Source organism: Stegodyphus dumicola, chromosome 1 (genome assembly GCF_044657685.1).
Source record: "Stegodyphus dumicola isolate Sdum_Otavi_A_Nest chromosome 1, ASM4465768v1".
NCBI lineage: Eukaryota > Metazoa > Arthropoda > Arachnida > Araneae > Eresidae > Stegodyphus > Stegodyphus dumicola.
The window spans coordinates 124113341-124131092 of NC_140768.1; the positions used below are offsets into that span (position 1 = coordinate 124113341).

The 17752-nt window shown below is 30.8% G+C and overlaps 1 protein-coding gene across 4 annotated transcripts in view; it reads left to right on the top strand.

Annotated features, from left to right (window-relative positions):
* Positions 1-17752, top strand: part of LOC118195881 (protein sel-1 homolog 1-like) — a 141351-nt gene that overhangs the window by 58375 nt on the left and 65224 nt on the right. For all 4 annotated transcript variants that reach the window (XM_085819979.1, XM_085819982.1, XM_085819977.1 and 1 more), the window contains 5 exons: positions 8445-8498; positions 11965-12024; positions 12125-12206; positions 17269-17423; positions 17528-17584. In XM_085819979.1, the coding sequence (XP_085676105.1) occupies positions 8445-8498; positions 11965-12024; positions 12125-12206; positions 17269-17423; positions 17528-17584 (408 nt within the window). The remainder of the gene's footprint in view (positions 1-8444; positions 8499-11964; positions 12025-12124; positions 12207-17268; positions 17424-17527; positions 17585-17752) is intronic.

Sequence of the window (17752 nt, forward strand, 5' to 3'; positions counted from 1 at the left end):
TCGTTAATCCGGACTCGTCGGGACTTCGGCGATTCCGGATTATCGATTTTTCCGGATTATAGATCATCAGTTTAAATCTCGTAAGATGGCATGCAGAAATTCTAAAATTAAAAATATGAAACCGTAATTTATGAAATAAAGAACAATTATGATCTAAAGGGTATCAAAATTTGCAAAAAGAAAAAGCTTAATATTTATTTGTTTACTTTATTAAACATTTCTTTCAATGTAAGTTGTTTAAGTTTTGCTTCGTTTCATGTGATAATACTTTCTCTTTAATTCTATTAAACAGACATAATTTCTTGTTCAGTTACAAAGTTCCGCTGTTCAGGTCCTATAATTGCTGTGTCTAGAACACTGATTAATTTGTCAATCGAAATTTTTTCGTTTTCAATAACCTCTGTCACTTTCTTCGCTATCGAAAGCGAATTATAATGACGAGGAACTTGTTTTAAATCATATCAAAGACAGAGCATATCGAGATGAAATACTACATTTGGTAAGGAATTATAAGCCAAATAAAATAAAAACATCTGCGCTGAAGATAAGGATAGTGTTGACAGATCAACTTCCAATTCATTACGCGCCTGCCGCGGCGATCCCCCCGCCGAGCAGCTTGAAATTGATAAACAGATTTCGGATTTCAAAACATACTTTTGCTTTAGATCCTTTACGTATTAACAAATATATATCGGAAATTCTATTTCATATAATCGAAAGTTTAAGCTTACTTTTATAAAATTGCTCTTACAGTCTGCAAAAAATAATAAGCCGGATCCAATTCGAAAATTAAGGAACCACGCAATCATCAACATTAACTGAAATAGATAATTAGATAATTTTAGCTTATACGTCCATTATACATAAAACGTGTACGCGAAAACGTATTCTGCACTTGCGCACACTCATATGCGCAGTCGTAAAAGGTCTTACGCGCACGCGTAAACGCCTATGCGCATGTGTCAACGCGGCGCATGCGCAGAAAGTTTTTAGTTTTGAGGTCCGGATTATAGATCATTCCGAATTATGGGTGTCCGAATTAACGACTTTTGACTGTATAAGTCGCTTTATTTTTTGTGCTAATACTTTCTCTTTAATTCTTATGGATATACATAATTTTTTGTTCAGTTAAAAAGTTCCATTGTTCAAATCCTGTAATTGACAAGTCCAGTACTCCCATTAAATTGTCTATGAAAAGTTTTTCATTCTCAGCACACTCTCTGTCACTTTCTTCGCTATCATTAGTAATATTTTTTGGATTTAGAACCTTTATACAAGTACAGTAAAATTAAATTAAGAGTTTGTCTATTTTATTTGCTTAATGTTCTGTTTATCTTTTTGTTTTATATTTATTAAATCCCATTGATTTTGGTTTATGAACATCTACACAAAGAACTACTGTAAAGTTTAAATAAGCAGTTATCTGTGATCCAGTAATAAATTAACTCATTAATAAGAACTAATGTAATTCTTTTTGGGAAAATTGTTTTGGTTAATGTCAATGTTCAGTCATTGAATGGCCTTCAGGAATGAATGAATTCATGAACAGAGGTTTCACTGTAAATAACTCTACTATTAATCCAAGTGCAATATACTTCATTGAAATAAAAGTTTTGTGTATGACTTGACTACAATGTGTAGCACTTAATGTAAGATCTCTTTATAGGTATAGTTTATTGAAGCCTATTAAAAATATAAATAAAAAAATTAAACAAGGTAAGGTAGTATGCATTGAAGGAGCCACTGCATATGGAATAAAAGTGTATTTTTAGAGTAGAAAGGGTTGTGTGAAAATCAATTTCATCTAAAAGTGTAACAATTAATTGTAACGACTTCCAATTAATGATCCCAATTCTAATCCATCTCTACCTTGAGCTTAACTGGAACATCAATCTGTAGCAATAAAAATGTTTGTCAATGGAAACAAAGAAATATTAATTTGGATCTTGACTGCAACTACTACTTTACACATTCACATGCAACCAACTTTTAAATTCATATATATGTTATAATCAAAGTAAAAAATACAGTTAATATTAATAAAAACCTTATCTTTTGATTAATGTGATAAATAATGCATAATAATCACATTTACTGGTAAATATTAATAGTTACCAATGAAGTATGGTTACTGTGATTAATTATGCGTGATAAATTGAAACCTCTAACTGTAATTTTAATGTCATGTGATATGAAGTGCATTAAATGATATATATATTGTTGCATTCTTATGTGTTCATGATATGGAGTGATTAATGACAAGACTTGAGGAAGAATGAAAATACAATTTATTAGCCAGTATTACTCATAACAGCTCTAAAAGCACATTTACAGTCGTCAGAAAACAACGACAAGCACCGTGAAACAATCTATGCACACTCTTAGTGCACTAACTCATGATACACTCGGCGACCAAATCGACGACGATCAACTCAATAAACTACAAGAGACTCTCTACTCCGTGTACCAGTAGGGTTTATATAGCTTTCGGCCTGCCTTTGAGAACATTCTGCAGCAAACCAGCAACAATTCGTTCTAGAATGATCTCCATGCGTCAATGGTATATCGCCAAATGTCAACAGATGGGCGATTTTATGCCACATCTGACAATCTTGCCCACCCTTGCCATTTTCTGGAAACCCTAAACCTGCTTTGCCGGGGAAGCTAACTTACCGCAGCTAGGCATTTTGTAACAATATTAACAGTTTTGTTAGCAGTGAAGTTTGGTCAGTATTAAAAAAATGTTACTGTTAATTATAAGATACATTCATTGTTTATTATAGCAAACAAATTAAGGCAACAAACAGATGCAAACAAATTACATTGAAATCACAATATTGTTTCATTTATTAAAAAAAATTCTTTTGGTTAGAAATGTTTCTGTAGAATTTAGAGTTACTATGAGTTTTTTAATTTTCACATTTGCAGCAATTTGAATTACAGTTGCAATACTAAAATCCTTGACAACCTAAACTAGAATTTTTATGAGCACATTTTCTTGGACTTATTTCAGTATGTGGAAATTTATTGAATGAAATAAAACCTTCCTTGTAGACCGTCAAATCATTTCTTATGTAGAGTTGGTTTAAAATGTCAAGTTTTGTAGTTAGTTTATATAAATTTTTATGGTCCTTAGAAATTGTAACAGCGATATCATTCCGGCTATCAGCTTTACTCCTGTCTACCTCTAGTATTCTTTTCCAAACAGTTTCTCCTATATTATCAGATTTTAACTTCGAAACCATAACAATTTTTCTTCGTGCTTATTTATTGGAGTATCGAGTTTCTTGAATATTTTCCGAAACTTCATTGAGTGCAAAAGAAGAATCTTGTTTTCTTCATTATCTTCCACTTTCGTATTGATGAAACCTTTTGCTTTCACATTTTCATGATTGGTCTTTTCTGTTTCAGAATTGTGTTGTTCCCCTTCTACTTGCCAAACACTCTTATTTCTCTTTTGGATTCAACTTACTACAGTTATTACCTCTAACTCTGCACTCAAAGCACCCAGTTCCATTTTCATGTTATGATCATTCATTGGACTTATATCCTCATCCTTGGTTGAGATTACTGTCTGAAGTTGGCCATTATTAAGAGATTGATTTCTTAATACAGCAAGATCTTCTTCATTTGTAAGTCTTGATAAAGTATCAGCTGGCATGCAGGTTGTTAAAGCTGGTTTAGTTTTACTACCAAATATAACCTCAGATGGACCGTGATCAATTTATGAGTGATATGCTCAATTTTTTCTAAATTGCATGGATTATTTCTTTTGACCCCTTTGTTGTATTTTTTGTTTCAAACCAAGTGGATAACATAGTTTGCTGTTTCAACATAGCCTCGTTATTAACTATAACTTTTCTTTCCATAAACATTTTTGAGTTTATTCTACATTGCAGAAACTTCTTCAACAACTTTATTAGCAAATTTGTCGTTATTATCTTTTTACAAGATGCTTAGTGCTCCAAATATTGCAAATACATCTAACAGATGATAAAAAACTTTCTCAGCTCATTTTGTTGTTAACACTCTTTAACTGTATAAATTATGTTAAACAGTGTTGAAAAACCATTATAAAGTCTCCATCTGCTTATGATTACATGTCATTGATATCAGTATGACACTTCTAACGTAATTCGGTGCTTGCATTTAAACAATGCATTTTAAGAAAAGAGCTTGTTAATTGTTTTAACAAGCTCTTTTCTTAAAATGCATTGTTTCTTTTGACAAGGTTCACAAAGACTTAAATATGTCATTAAAGTTTTGATTATAATGTTCTTATACCTTGTCTTAAACTCTTTCATCATTCTATTTCCCACTCAATGAGTGACTGCAGTGTGAATCTCATGAATTATTTGAAAATTCTCCTCTGTAAAAGTACGGGAAATAATATGGTCTTTTTCATATTTAACTGGAACAAAATGTTTTTCAACATTACCAGTTCTTATAATATTGTATCTTGATAGTCATTCTTGATAGATCTTCTGGTGATTTGCTAGTTTTCTCTTTGCTTTGCTTATCTTTAGCAACACCCCCCCCCAAACGAAGAGAGGGAGAGAAAAGAAAGAAAGAATTGTATTGTCTTGTAAATAATTGAACATATTTTTCTTTTTTCGATTTGAGCATGTCCAGATGATCATCAAACTATGATTTCTTGACTTAAAATCCTTATTTGTTTATTGTACTTATAAATACAGCAAAATTTATGAACATTTTAAAACAATTATTTACACTGACAAAAGTAACATCATATTGACACTATGCAGAACATAGAATAATTAAAATTGTTGAACATGAGGTATTTATTAGCATTTTGAATAATTGAGGTTTTTCTATCTAAAAATTCTGTCTTGTGTAAAAAAGTATAGCTGAAAAATGAAAGGAATTGTAAATAATTTACCACTGACAATATATGATGACTTGATTGAAATTATTAGTGAAAACTCTGTGAATCTTTTTAAAACTAAAATTAGAAATTAAAATACCATGTCATAATTGATGATTCCATACCTGAAATAATGCAAGTTGATCAACTTGAAGATAATATTATGCTATTTGTTAGATAATGTTAACTGGTACAACCAGTGGCAGATCTACAGCTGTGGAGGCCAGATGCAGGGCCCCACTTTTTGGAATAATCATCATACAAAATGACAGCACGAATATGTAATTAACATTTATTTAATTAAAATAAAACAGTATTTGGAAAACAAAAAATCGTTTAAACCAGAAAAAGCAATTTAAATATAAGAGACAAACATATTTACAAAAGCTTTATTAACCTGACATTTTTTTATGTTAAAAAAAAAAAAAAAAAAAAAGCCAAGACACTATATCAGTCCCCCCCCCCCAAAAAAAAACCCTTTTATCTCTTTTTCTTTTCTTTTCTTTTCTTTTCTTTTTTTTTTTTTTTGTTAATCTATATCAAAATTAATGCTTTTAGCTACTGCATTTTCAATGGAAAGGTTTGCCATACTGAGTTCATTGTCAATCCAAGATGGCTTTTAATGAATTTCAAATTTTAAAAACTTTCATTGCAAGAAGCACAGTGCACACACAGTCAAAAAATGTCTTTAGTGGTGTCAAATATAAGTTATCGAGATTAATTCTTGAAAATCCGTTTCCACAATAAACTTTAATATTTTAAATGCAGAATAACTTTAGCTTTGTCGTTATTTATAAATGACATTTAGGAACACTGTGGGGGGGGAAGGACATTTTCTATATCTCCCGTTTTATTGGGCCATTTGACGAAATTCATCTTGCATTTTTCATGTTTCGAAAGCGCGACTTAGAACATGTATTAGAGTACCACAATAACTTAAAATGTGGTTTCTTTTAGTTCTCATGTTTCGTAAAAGCCAAATAAACAATCATTGAATGCAATTACCAAACATATTTTTATTAAGGAAAATTAACAAACGGCAAGCTATTTTTTTTTTGGTAGGTGGTGGACCGAAATCCCTTGCTGCTGCTCTGTTTCCATGCACTTTGGCATAGTTTAACATCCCTAGTTTATACTGAATTGTATAGCTTAATCACTTGTTTCCTGTAGTCATATTTTCCAGGGTATTTTTTTTTTAAACAAACAGTTTTAAGCACCGATACCAAAACATTTATATCGAGTAGCACTGATACCGACACGTGTGTCGGCTGAGTCAAAGAAAGTCTATGTAAAGAAGGAAAGGCTCCATAGACGTAAGGTGACCATCGAACCTATTCGAACTTCGACATCAGCTTCGAACTTTGGAGCTTTTTGGCGACAGATATTTCACACATGCGCAAAATAATTATGGCAGATGTAGAAAAAGTTAGGCGTGTCTAGACCTTTATCCAGGCTAAAAATAGCATTCAGTATTGAAAGTTAACCTGTGTGCTTCACGTATAAGACGCAGGTAACTTTTTTGAGACCAAATTTAGGGAAAAAAGTGCATCTTATGTGCTGTCAAATACGCTATAGCATTGTTTTAATATAGGTATTTTGAAACAAAATTGTACTTTTTCTCAGATAACATACATTTTTTTCCATATTTCGATTCTATGATTCTATGATTGATTTATTTTTAAAGTTTGTATTTTTAAATAATTTTTATACATTTTTCAAAAAACATTTTTAGTTATAATGTATAAAATTTTTACCATCATCTTGAAGTAGACATATTTTTAAGCATACCTGCAAAAAATTACAGTTTTTTATTCAAAATATCCGAAGATATATGTGAATTTATGTATTGACGCATTTTAAAATGTGTCATATTTGTTGAAAGTGCTAAAACATCAAATGTGGTTTAGACACTTTGCTAAAATTATTTGGAAGTAGAAATGATGTGACTTTTTTCCTGCTCATTCACAATGTAAAATGGTAGGAACGAGGTGCTTTTTTCCCCTCTCCAGTATAATGGAAGGGAAAGGAAAATTGATTGCCACATATTAAGAGGTTCGTGAAGTGAATTATTCTTGGCGCAAACTGAAAAAAATTGGACCAAGATAAATTTTTGAATTTCTCCGTAAATTTCGCACCAAATTTTAAAAAATATAATACCTAGGCATAATTTGAGTCGTAGAATTGAAATATGGAAAAAAAATTGGTATGTTATGTCAGGAAAAGTCCTATTTTGTGTCAAAATACCTGTTAGAACAATGCTATATATAAATCTAATATATATCTTAAGTCATGCTTTCAAGACATGAAATGTAATTTGAAATTTGTCAATTGGCCCAGTAGAACTGGAGATATAGAACTGTCCTTTTTTTCCTTTTTTTTTTTTTTTTTGCACTGTGTACATACATAAAAACTTAAGATTCCCCTTCTCAGTATGCCCTTAGGTGCAACTATATCAATGAGGGCTTCAAAGTTTTACTGCATTCAAAATGAGCTGATGACAAAAGTGTTTTTACTCATTAGATTATGTATGTAATATGTTATGTAAGGGTTATGGATGTAAAAATATGCATTATAGAATGGTTTACAATTTGTGACACACGGAAATTTTTGCAGCTCCAGGAAGGAAAGATAAAGTCAGAAGATCACTTAGGAACTATAATAATAAAATACTACTGATTCATGCCATTTTGGAGCCACATCATTGGCCCAGTAGTTACGACTGCTGAATACTGGTAGTTTGACCTGGTTTGGTTTCGATCTCAAGTGAACAGGCTGGCTGTGTATTTGATGTTTGTGGTTTTTTCCATGTCTAACTTCAGTGCAAGCCAGTTTCCATGAAATGTTACAGCAGAGTTTCTTTAACTGTCCCAACCCCCATGGGGGTCGCCAAAAATTTGAGCAGTTTTGATATTCTTTAACTTATTATAATAATTTGCAATTGCTAAATGTTTTTGCGCAATGTATCTGAAAATAGGTAAAGATAAGACAAGAAAAAACGAAAACGTTTCGACGCATTCTTTTTATAATATAAATGTTAATTTTACTTGCTTTGCACATAACGCTGTCATTTCGTCTGTTATTTATTTCAAATTTTCACATTGTTTTATGTCTTAAAATTAGAAATTAAAGTTAATGATCTAAAACTGCAATAGTATATTACAGTACAAGTGAAAAAATTGACGTTTTCACTCACAAGCGTGTTGAATTAGTGCAATGCTTATGCGGTCCCACAAAATTTTCGTAAATATTATGGGATCCAGGCGTTGTGAAAAAAATATTGATAAAAAGGGATCACAGCTGAAAAACATTTAAGAAGCCTGCTTTAGAGGAAAGTTTTCAAGCCTTAATTGTAATGTCTGAGGGTTAAATTGGTACTTATATCTTTTTGTGGTATGCCTTATAACAGAAAAGATCCGAATACTTGTTTGTTGTTTGTATTTTAACTGTACATTTTTGATTTAATTTCAGTCATTTAGTATTGTTTTAAAGTTTATAACCTCTTTAAAAAATCTAGTTTACTTCATTTTTTTTTTTTATTTATTTATTTAATCTGTTGTAGCATTTGGGCCTGATGTATGCTGCTGGTCTTGGCGTCGTTCCCAACTTGGCAAAAGTAAGTAAAAAAAAAAAAAAAAAAAGAAAGTTTTTGTATATTATATGTATATAAATATTTACATATCTAAAAATGATCTAACATCTATTTGCTTATATATAGATATGTACAATATATATATATATATATATATATATATATATATACATACAGTGTATTTTGAGTGTAAGTTGAAAATGCATTTTCTCTTTGAAAATTTACCAAAATTCAAAAAAGAAAAAAAAAATTCCTGTAACTTTCGGTCAGAATGTTGCCAAGCAAATAAAACAAGTGAAGTATTTTCTAATAATATTGTCAACATCAGATGCTAATGATGATAGTTTGAATTCTGCTATACATGATAATACATGATAATCCACCTGAAGCTAGTGCAATTTTTCTATTCATTTATTATCTTATTTATGATCTGTGGTAACAGTGCTAGTGTTATTTTTTTATGCCATTTTATTTTTTCCTCTGAAACGTAGCAGGGAAAGAAATTCTTATATAGCAAATTTTAAATTAGAAATGCTTGCGCTTCCTGAAATTTCTGACAGCATTATGACTGCTCGGTATTTCTCCGTAAGTGAAAAAGAAATTTAAGAATGGCTCAGGTGAAAAAGTCAGGTGCAAATTTTTAAACATCTTTTTATTTTTTGTTTTGTGATGACAGCAAACCAGAACTATAAACAATGTTGAAAATAAAACAGCTCATTGTCATAAAATGAATACCTTATTTAATTTAACATGAGTTTTCCTCATAAACTTGTAAATATAAAAGTGCAATATTGGTGATTTATTGCTTTCACCCAACCCAGCTATGGAAAAGTAATTTTTAAGATTACTTTTTCAGCTATGGAAAATTAATTTTTAAGATTTAAAATTTTTTTTTTCTTTTTTTTTTTCTTTTTTTTTTTTTTACGTTTTTTGTAAGATTAATTTATTCAAATATAAGCCAACTCCCATAATTTAGCTTTACAAATAATTATACATAAATATTTAATATTTACATATATATATCATAGTTGCCAACTCCTGGTTTTTTATTGCATCCTTTGCTCTCCTAGTAAATCACCAAAATTTCCAGTTTTTGAATTTAGTCTTGTAGAAAAATATTTACCTGAAATTAATTAAATTTATTGAGTTAATGAAACTTAAAAGGAATAAATTTAATTCTCTTGTTTTTAGTGATGGCCAGTGAATGTTTCTTTCTAAATTTTGTTTGACTTGAATTATCTTAACCTACTTTAGACATTTATGAAATTTTTTATGAAGATTTTGGCAGTTTTTAATTGGTCCTCAAAATTGAGGGTAGAAAATAGAAGTCCAACATCTTTTCAGAGTAGGCTCTCGTAACCAATTATCCATGTAATATGGACAAGACAACAACAACAATCTGGTGTATATTTTACATCAAAGTCATACTACAGTACAAAGTCAGTAATCCTGACGTCCATTATCCGGAATGATCTATAATCTGGACCTCAAGGCCACAAACTTTTTTTTTGTATGCTTTACACATGCACGTTTAATGTATAACGAACGGTATAAGATAGGCTAAAATTATCTTTACTGATTCTAAGGCATTCCAGTTAATGTTGCAGATTGCACTGTTCTTTAATCTTCTAATTGGATATGGTTTATTATTTTTTTGCAGACTGTTAGAGCAATTTTATAAAAATTAAGCTTGAACTTTTGATTATGTCAAAAAGAGTTTCCGATTCTGGAGCTGCCAAAGGATCTACAAGGTGAAAGCATGCTTCAATGTAGTGGAATTGCTACAAAAAATGGATAAAGGCATATCCGTCTCAAAATTATGCGAGCGTTTAAAGGAGTAAGGATTTTCTCCGTTATTTATCGCACAAATAAAACAGCATGGATGACACAAGCGTTGATGAATGATTGATTGGTTTGAAAATTATTTTATACCCGAGCCTCGGCGACATTTGAATTCAGTTGGTTTACCTGATGACTCAAAAATAGTCCTGATTGTTGACAACTGTTCGGCGCATACTTCACTTAAAGTTTTATTGAAAGATAATGTATCTGTATTCTTCCCTCCAAATTGTACGTCTATCATTCAGCTTATGGATATGGGAATAGTGCATGTGCTGAAATACAAATATAAAGTAGCATTTTTAAAATCTATGTTAAATTTGTTGAACAATGGCAAGACTATTCAAGACTTTTTGAAATTTTTAAGCATAAAATCTGCTGTGTGGAGCATCGCAAGATCGTGGGAAGATGTGTCTCCAGATATGTTAAAAAATGCTTGGCGTAATTTATGGCCAGCTACCATATTTCATGGTGAGGATGATGAAGATGATAGACGCGAATCTGAAGGTTTTCGGACATTGCAAACTAATATTGAAATTTTACAGTTATTGGAATTTGTAAAGAAATGTGGAGAAGCAGTAATAAATGAAGATGATATAACAGAAGTTGTTCATTGCGACGACAATGCCCTAATCCTCAATCAATTAACTCACAGTGAAATCTGTAGTATGGTTCTAGATCCAGAAAAAAACAGCTTTCGATACTGAAGAAAGTGACAGAGAGGTTATTGAAAATGAAAGAATTTCGATTGACAAGTTAGTTGGTATTCTCGACACAGCAATTACAGGACTTGAACAGTGAAACTTTGTAACTGAACAAGAAATTATGTCTGTTTATGGAATTAAAGAAAAAGTATTAGCACAAAAAACGAAGCAATTTAAACAACTTACATTGAAAGAAATGTTTAATAAAGTAAACAAATAAATATTAAGCCCCCCTTTTTTTGTAAATTTTGATACCCTTTAGATCATAACTGCTCTTTATCTTATAAATTACAGTTTCATATTTTTAATTGTATAATTTCTGCATTCCATCCTACCAGATTTAAATTGATGATCTATAATCCGGAAAAACCCCTAATCCGGAATCGCCAAAGTCCCGACGAGTCCGGATTACAGAATTTGTACTGTATAAATAGTTCATACTATAAATAACTTGAATCATGCATTAGGAATTAAATTTTGATCACTATATAATGTATGATTATCAGTTTCTAAGCCTGGGCCTCTTTTGAAATGTTGTTGCCAAAATGATGAGAGCCTTCTTGCAATTCACTTTTTATATATATATATATATTTCAAGTTTGGCTACTTTGATATATATATAAAAAATTATTTCTGTAAAAAGCACTACAATACATATATTTTTTCAATATTTAAAATTTTGTAAGTTTTTTTAATGTGTGTATATATTATATACGTATGTAACACTGCAAACAAAGTAACAGTGTAATTATATAATTTGTATATAATGTATAATTTTGTAAATATTTATGTATAATATATAATTTTGTATATGAGTAAATCTGAATAATCCATCATTTCTTAAAGTAGAACATCGTGTTTATGAAAAGCTTTTAAAATTTATGTCTTGCATTTTTAGGGTTTTTTTTTTTTTTAAATATAATTCTGCCTTTCTTTTTCTTTAATAGGCTATTGTTTATTATACATTTGCTGCTCTTGGTGGAGATACTTGGGCACAAATGATCATGGTAATGTAAATAAATTTTCTTTTTTGTTTATTAATTGTATGCAAGGTTACTAATTATTACTTATTAATAATTAGTATTATTCATTTAAATGTAAATTTAGGGTTATCGTCACTGGGCAGGGCTGGGACTAGTTCAGAATTGTGAATCTGCATTGACATACTACAGGAAAGTTGCTAAAAGAGGTGAGTACCACATTTTCACCTTGAAAATTTCCTGCTTTTTAAAATTCTGTTTCAAATGAACATATTTCCAAACATTGTGTATTATTTGCATTTTAAATGTAAGGTGTTCCGGTAACGCTATCTAATAATTAAAATTAAAATCTAAAAACCCTATCTAAAAATTAAAAAGTTACTTATAAAATTCAAATTTTAACAATTAACTGATTAATGATAAATAACAATTAAAATTCTAAAATTGAACTATTTACACAATATTAAAATGCATTTTTAAAATTTGTATACTAATATTTTTATAATTACATTCTTGATGAAATTTTATCCGTTGCAAACAATTATTCTATCTGTGTTTGTTTCATATTGTTCAACAACAGTTTTTCAACTGCATTCTCAATTTCGTAAAACTGCTGATAACATTTTTTTATTTGTAATTTTCAGTTCAAGAACTTTTCTTAGAATTTGCAATGCTTTTTTGTTTGCAATCATGGATTTGATTGAATTGGGATGTCGCCACTTTCACCGTGAGCTTCCACAGTTCTTTTAATGCATTCATATTCAACTTTTAGTATTGCAGTAAATTGACAAATATTCCAGAAAGTAATCCTCATAATTTCCTCACTAATATAACTTTCTTTTTTTTTTATCTGTAACTTTCAGTTCAAGAATTTTTCTTAGACTTTGCAATTCTTTTCTAAATTTGATTGATTATGGGATGTCGTTACTTTCACTGTGAGCTTCTGTAGTTCTTTTAATGAATTCATAGTCAATATTTATGTACCTTGTCTTAGTATTGCAGTAAATTGACAAATATTCCAGAAATGAATCCTCATAATTTCCTCACTAATATAACTTTTTTTTTTTTTTTTTTTTTTTTTATCTGTAACTTTCAGTTCAAGAATTTTTCTTAGAATTTGCAATTCTTTTCTGGATTTGATTGATTATGGGATGTCGTTACTTTCACTGTGAGCTTCCGCAGTTCTTTTCATGAATTCATAGTCAACATTTATGCACCTTGTCTTAGTATTGTAGTAAATTGACAAATATTCCAGAAATGAATCCTCATAATTTCCTCACTAATATCTGAAACATTAGTTCACAGTTCCTCTGAAATTTTTTTCTATGTAAAAGCTACAGTTTTTATATGATTTTAAGAGACTAATTCTTGCATTGACTATCATATCATGCATAGCCTCTGCTCTAGCAGAGGTATCAACTTACTTATCTTCTACGAAGTGCTTGCATTTTCACAAAATTTAATTCTCTTCATCATTTACTGAACATCTTTTCTGAGGTGACATTTGAAAGCTTGTATAATAGCCTAAAATTAAAATTTTAATGTTAGAAGTTGTATTTGCAAGAAGAGACACCGGTGCTTTTCAAAAAATATTTCTGCTGCGCAGCTGTTTTTTCATTTTTCAATTCGCTGTCCCATTTCAAAAGAAAATCAGTAAAAATACTATTTTCCATCCATGAGTTTTTAATGTTATGGTTAAGTCAGCAGTAAATTCTTGACTGTTTTTGAGCATTAGGGTTTCTGCTTCTGTCTTCTTAATTTTGGGGTCTGTATTGCATATTAATAAAATATAACTTATTTCTTCAGTTTCTGAAACAAACTTCTGTTTCATTTTTAAATTTCAGTATATGTTCTATAACATATTTCAGGTTTGTCTGTATTATAAATTTTGAGTGACTTGTATCTATTAGGATCCCAAATAAAGCATCTTTTATCCAATTATCAGCTACATGTTGATCTGCTTCTTCCTTCTTAACATGCAATTTGTGATAAGTAGTGTTGGATTTCTCTTTCTCCAATTTTTGAGCTATATGTCAGGTGACATAAAATTCTCTTCTATTACTTAGTGAATTAGTGAAAAAAGCTGTGAAAAAAGAAATATGTATGAGCTTTATGGCTTGAAAACTATTCTAGAAAAGCAATTTCAACATTTCTCAACTTTCTGTATTTTTTGCTCTTCCTTGAAGCATACATTTTTGTTAGTTTTTTATTAATTATAATTCTTTGTTTAAGCAAATTGTACAATGCTGTTTGAGAAATTTCTAATTTAAGTGTATTTTTCTGTGGCTGCAACTTCCAAGAACATTAAAAAATATTAACAGTTAATCATTTTCTTTCAGGTTTAAGTCTTTTTACTTTGCATTTGAGAAGTTACAAGTTAAGCACACAACAAATTAAAAAAGGGGGGAAAAAGCTTCTTCCACCAGTGATTTAATTAAATCCCAGAATTTGCATTTCCAGCCACCAGAAAGATTGCTCTTTGTCTGTTCAGTCAATCTGCCTGTTGTAATTACAAGCATGGCCAATGCTTTCTTTCTCTTGCAGAAAGACTGCCCTGTCTATTCAGTAAATCTGCCACATCATAATTTCAAGCATGGCCAATGCTTTCTTTGTTATGTCTTCAGTCTACAGTTACCATTTTGTTTCCATTCAAAGACTCTTAACATACAGTAATGCTTAGAAGCATTTCACAAAATTGTTTAGAACTCTCTATGAACATAATGTATGTATTTGAGATGAGGATTATGAAGATGGGAACCTTAAAACATGGGATACAGAAATTACACTTTCACCATTTACCAGCTGGTATTCGAGAATGAACACTCGCTCATTTGCAGTGCCTTAGTTTTGTTGATTTTAAGATAAGGGAATTCTGGTACTCAGAAATCCAGTTCTGACAAAGGACTTTGAAAACAGTGTCTCATAGGTAGAGGGACCAGGGGAGTAAATAATTTTTGGCAAACTTGCTTTATTGAAGCATTGCGTACCTGAACTATAATAAAGCCACAATCCAAGCCATAGTATGTTAAATTGATGAACTACAAAACAGATTTGACAGGTACAAACAGGATATTCTGTCACTGAAAATTTAGTCTTTGCCTTTGAGTTTAACTCTTTGAGGGGCAGGAAAAGGCAATTAACTTTTCCAGCAAAACTCTTGTTTTATTTTCTATATCAGGTGTTACAATGAAATTATTTGCAACAATTATTACACATATTTTGTCCTAGATGCGTGAAAAAAATGGCCACTTCTGGTGGTTAGCGTCAGGATGAGCGCCCACTGAACACATCCCTACAAATCAGTCTATGGTACTCATGGAAACAGTTTTTCTTTTTCAAGCAGAGTGTAGCTTTTCACGTGTTGCATTCCCACACTGTTTTTACAGGCTTTTTTTTGGTGCTGCACATCGTCGTGATGCTGTCTTCGATGGCTGATTCTTTTTCTTCTTGAAGCCGAACTGCTGCATCAGCTACTACCTTATGTTTCTTGATTGCCATTTAATGAGCTACAAGGGAATTTCAAAAGTGGTCAGTCTTGAAAACTGCTCGCACGAGTGAGTAAGATGTTCAATAGAAAATGTGGTTACTGTAGATAACCACCGCCCTTCAAATAGTTCATAAGCGATGGGGATGAATTTAATAAACGATGGTTTTCCCATTGATTAGTGTGTGTTTGTTTTGTTTCCTGGAAATTTAAACATAATAAGCGGCTGTGTTTTAACCAGCGAGTGTAACAAGTTATGTGTTACTGTGTATCCTTGGAAATCATCTGTTATGATGATTTCTATTATTGAAAAGTACAAGGAAAAATTGCCTCCTTATGTAAAATTGTTTTGGATGAACTTTGTTCCAAATTTGTTGCTGATCTGTGCATTAAATGTAGGATGTTCAGATGAACATTATCTAAAAGTAATGGAATTACAAAACAAATTCTGCCATTACAAAGGAACTTCCTGCTACATAAAATTGTTTCATAAGGTGAACACTTTTCTTAAACTTATAGAATTAATCAAATGTAAAATAACCTGGTAACATTGTCCAAAAATAATGGAACTATATCTCAGAAAATATTCCTATGTAATAATTTCACCCTTTGCAGAGAAAGTCAAAAAAGTTTATGCTTGTGTAAAAGTGTTTCACAAAAAAAAAAAAAAAAAAAAAAAAAAAAAAAAAAAAAAAAACCCACCTTTTCTTTATTGAATAAAGGATATTCAAATGTGTATAAAGGATGTTAAAACGAACATTATCCAAAAATTATGGAATTGTATATTGTTATTAATTTTGTATATATGCAAATAATTTTAGTAGAATTATTTTTAAAATTACGAGTATCTCTTGTATAATGTAACATGAAAGGCCTCAAGAGTGAAACTCCCCCTCCCAAATAAGACTACAGAGTCAAGTTTATTTAATGTTGAGGTAACTGGCTATCTCCCTAAATTGGCGAGATATCACTAACCTGACAATATCTCACCAGCGATTAGTTTTGACAACTAATTTTTATCTCCAAATTTGGCAAGAATTTGCCAAAAGTCATCAAACTTAGTTACGATGTAATGAGATTTTGGTCTGGTCCATGTATAACTGTGATTGGTACTATTATTGGATAACTGTAATTGATCCTTATGTGTAACTGTAACCATGCCTGGTCCTTATATGTAACTTTAAATGTATATTAATAATTGAAATGTATAGTAATTTTGAGAAATGGAAAGTACTGGAAATTCCTCAATGGCCTGAGGAAACTATGTAAAACCAGAGAGAGCATGAGTTCACAGTTTTTAGTTCAAAGCTGACTTAAGAGTATTGAGATATATCCATATGAGCTTTGCTGTTTAGATGTGCTTTACATTTTGTTGTGTCCAAAGTTATTAGTACTTTGAGGTTGTAACTATTAATTGTGTCTCTGTCCTACTGAGAAGAGCTATATGAGTATTTTTGTGAAAAGCTCCAGAAATACAAAGTGTTTCTTATGGGAAATAAATTTTTTAAAGCTATCATTGGTTCTGTATACATTCAGTCCATTAGGAATCCATATGCATGTAACAGGGTAAATAAATTTTTATAAACAAATGATTTCTGCCATTGTAAAGAACTTGAATAATTTCATGCTTATGAAAAATTTTTCCTTGGATGAATATTATTTTTAATGTATTGAAATGAACTTTGCTCTAAACATATGCAACTAGCACTAACTAGTGTGAAGCATTTAGTTAATGCCAGTGCCCAGAAATATTTATGTGCATTTGGAATTTTCTTTTTAAAATACAGTTGAGGAAGAATTATCAACTAGCGGCGGCAGCGTCATTCAGCGTATCAGACTGTACGATGAACTAGAAAATATAGGGGCCTCGACTGGAATTCTGGACGATGACCTCATTCAGTATTATCAGTTTTTAGCTGACAAAGGAGACGTCCAGGCACAAGTAGGGGGATTAAGCTTTCAAATCATCATAAAATATTTTTGTACCTTATGAATTATTTCCTTTATTTGAATAACCTAAAAATTATGTAGTCCCTTTTTTCTTAGGTCGGTCTGGGTCAGTTGCATTACCAAGGTGGGCGTGGAGTCGAACAAGATCATGCAGTAAGTGCCAGCCTTTTCATGTGATGCAGTAGTAGGTCTAGTCTGTAACATACACCTGTTTACAATTGGGCAAAAAAGCAACTTCTATTTGTCATAGACTGATTATGGGTCAGGGTTGACAACTTCCTTCCACATCTAAAAAAAGTCTGTGAGAAAAATCAGCAGGAA